Source organism: Pteropus alecto, unplaced genomic scaffold (genome assembly GCF_000325575.1).
Source record: "Pteropus alecto unplaced genomic scaffold, ASM32557v1 scaffold98, whole genome shotgun sequence".
Taxonomy (NCBI): Eukaryota; Metazoa; Chordata; class Mammalia; order Chiroptera; family Pteropodidae; genus Pteropus; species Pteropus alecto.
The window spans coordinates 18,871,138-18,873,764 of NW_006443570.1; the positions used below are offsets into that span (position 1 = coordinate 18,871,138).

Sequence of the window (2,627 nt, forward strand, 5' to 3'; positions counted from 1 at the left end):
ACTTCGACTTATAAATACCAAGCTGGGGGCCCAGCCCGGGAAAACAAAACCGAGTTAAACCCACAGTCAGTACGTTCCTGCTCAGCGGCCCGGCCTTGGCTAGGCTGGAGCTGCAGCTTCCCCTCTGTCCCCGCCTCCCAGCTGTTCCTGCTCTCGCGGGTGTGATCCCTCGGGAGAAGACCCGCAAGGCCCCGGCGGGTGGGCGGGGCGCCGAGCCCTGGCCCACACGTCGCGGGGCGCCGAGCCCTGGCCCTCACGTCCCGAGCGTCGGAAGGCGGAGCCTATGGCGGTGACGTCACGAGGCCCCGCCCTCGCCGCCCTGATATTATCGACGGCGTCCGCCATTTTGTCTCCAGAGTCTCGTTTGCAGTCGACAACGCTGGTTAAGGCGTCTCGGTCCGTAGGAAAGACCAGAGTCTATTGTCTGTGTTTGACTCCGTAGTTAGGTCCGAGGCCTTCCGGAGCTTTCCTGGGGCAGTTGGCAGAGGCCGCCGCGACCACCCCCGCCCCTCCCCTTCGTCCCCGGGACCGGGAGGGAACGAGCTCGCGTCACGCCCCTCGGCGCTCGCCGCTCCTTTCTCTGTGGTTGCGTCCGCATCTCGCCCCCGGAATCAGACGGTACCCCATAGATGGCCAGCTTTTCCCCGAGGGTCAACGAGAAAGAGATCGGTGAGGAATGGGACAGTGGGTGAGTGCGCGGGGGCTTCGGAAAGGCAGGGACTCCGCCGAGGGGGCTTTGGAGGAAACGTCTGAGTCTGAGGGAAGTAGGGTGAGACCGGGCCAAGCCCTGGAGTGAACAAGAAGGAAGCGGCCCCAAGAGTGGGTGTCGCCGAGGGGTAAGTGGGATCATCATTGATGCAGCACCTACCTTGCCCTTGGCACCGAAGGTAGCAGTGCGCGAACATTAGGGTCGAGGGGAACCTGGGCGCCGAGTAGCGAGGGTCCCAGTGACTGTATGGCTCAGCGCGGACAGACACCCCTTGGGACCCCAATATCCTCGGAGGTTCGTGCGAGGCCATTATCCTGGGATTCTTGGCTCAGTGGCTGGGGCGCCGAGTGGACAGGGAGTGCTGGGCAAGTCTCAGGGACTCTGAAGTTTACGTTGCGAAAAGTAAACTAACGTGTGTTCTGAGCTGTAATGAAAAGAGGGGTTCTCGTGGACACCAACCACTCTTTAACGAGAAACGCGACCAAAGAGGTGCCATCAGCCTGGAAAAAGCAGTATTTTAAAAAATGCTATGGCGTTAAGGTAGTGGTTCAGGGGAGGAGACTCAGAATTATCTTTCTTACACATTAGAGCAGGGAGGAGCAGAGTGATTGGGTGGAGTAACAGAAGAAAAGCTGTTGTACTGAAGAGCAAACTGAAAAGGCTGTCTGAAAACTGGTTTAGTGTCTAGACCTGCCTCGCTGAAGGCAGGATTAAGAATAGATTTTAAAGGTTATGTGTTAAGACCTATCTACTCAGTGGCTCAGTTTAAAAGCATCTCACATTATTTAAGCCCTCTTAAGGTAAAATAGCTGGAACGACTTTTGAGGGAGCTGTGCGTGCTGTGCAGATATACTTAGTAAACTTCAAACTTAACAAGTCTTCATGATATACACCTTAAAAATATACAGTTTTTATTTTAAAAATAAAATAGATTTGGCATCCCCCCCCCAAAAAAAATAAATAAAAAACAACCCAACACAGAACTTATTGTGTTAATCAAATGAAAATTGGAGGTGGCTCCGGAGTAGAGAGGCTTTGCATTTCACCGTTCAACTAAATGTGTGCCTTTACTAAGTACATGAAGGAGGTATTATTTGTAGAGGAAGGGAGAAGCTGAAGTAGCCAAAATGCCATCTATCCTGTATTGTGGGTGACTTTTATCTAGAGACAGCTATCTTAGAATTCTAGGTTTTAGTTCTCTTAGAGATAAGGTTGAATAGCAGGTTAGGAATGGACTTTAACCCTCGTTTTAATAACTATTTTAAACATACAGAGAAAATAAAATTCATGTCCTGAGGTAGAACACAGAACTCAAAAGTTTTTATTTTCAGTCCAGTGGGTTTTTTCCCACCTGCTACACAGTATCACAGATGAGCCATTTGCTTTTCGTTTATCTGTGTTTTTACTTCATCTTGTTGAACAATTTTGAAAACTTTCAGTCCTCTCTTCCAAGGGATAGAGCTTCTTAGCATTCCTGTGTAAGGTAGAGCTGTCTATCCACTAAATATCTTTTTTAATTAATTTAATTTTTTGGTATATTTTGTGCATATCTGTTATTTCCTGGATATAATACAAAGTTACTAGATAAGTGCCAAATATCTAAAAGAACTTTGGCCTTTTCTAACCTTTTGTTTTTTTGAAGTATCATTTGAATACAAAGTTAAATAGTAATATTTCTGTAGCTTTGTATATATCAGTAAGGACTTACTTTTTCCCTTCTTTCTTAGGTATGTTTGAGTTCTCAAGTAGGTACTGAAAGAGGAGAGAGAATATTTCATGAATAATTAAAGAAGTCTGTGACAGGGAGTTACTGCCTTGAGCTAGTGCCCTGTTTCACAAGGCACTATCACGGATCCTCCCTTTCTCGTTATGAAATTGCAGGCAGGAATGTGAAGAAGGAGCTAAATCTGGTTTGCTT

General features: G+C 48.0%; 1 protein-coding gene across 2 annotated transcripts in view; it reads left to right on the forward strand.

Annotated features, from left to right (window-relative positions):
• Positions 1 to 326: 326 nt before the first annotated feature.
• Positions 327 to 2,627, forward strand: part of WSB1 (WD repeat and SOCS box containing 1) — a 14,729-nt gene continuing 12,428 nt past the window's right edge. The window contains exon 1 of one of the 2 annotated variants that reach the window (XM_006924985.3): positions 327 to 669. In XM_006924985.3, the coding sequence (XP_006925047.1) occupies positions 630 to 669 (40 nt within the window). In that variant the 5' untranslated portion in view covers positions 327 to 629. Of the gene's footprint in view, positions 689 to 2,627 lie in introns of both variants that reach the window. The other variant, XM_015599213.2, reaches the window with a different exon arrangement.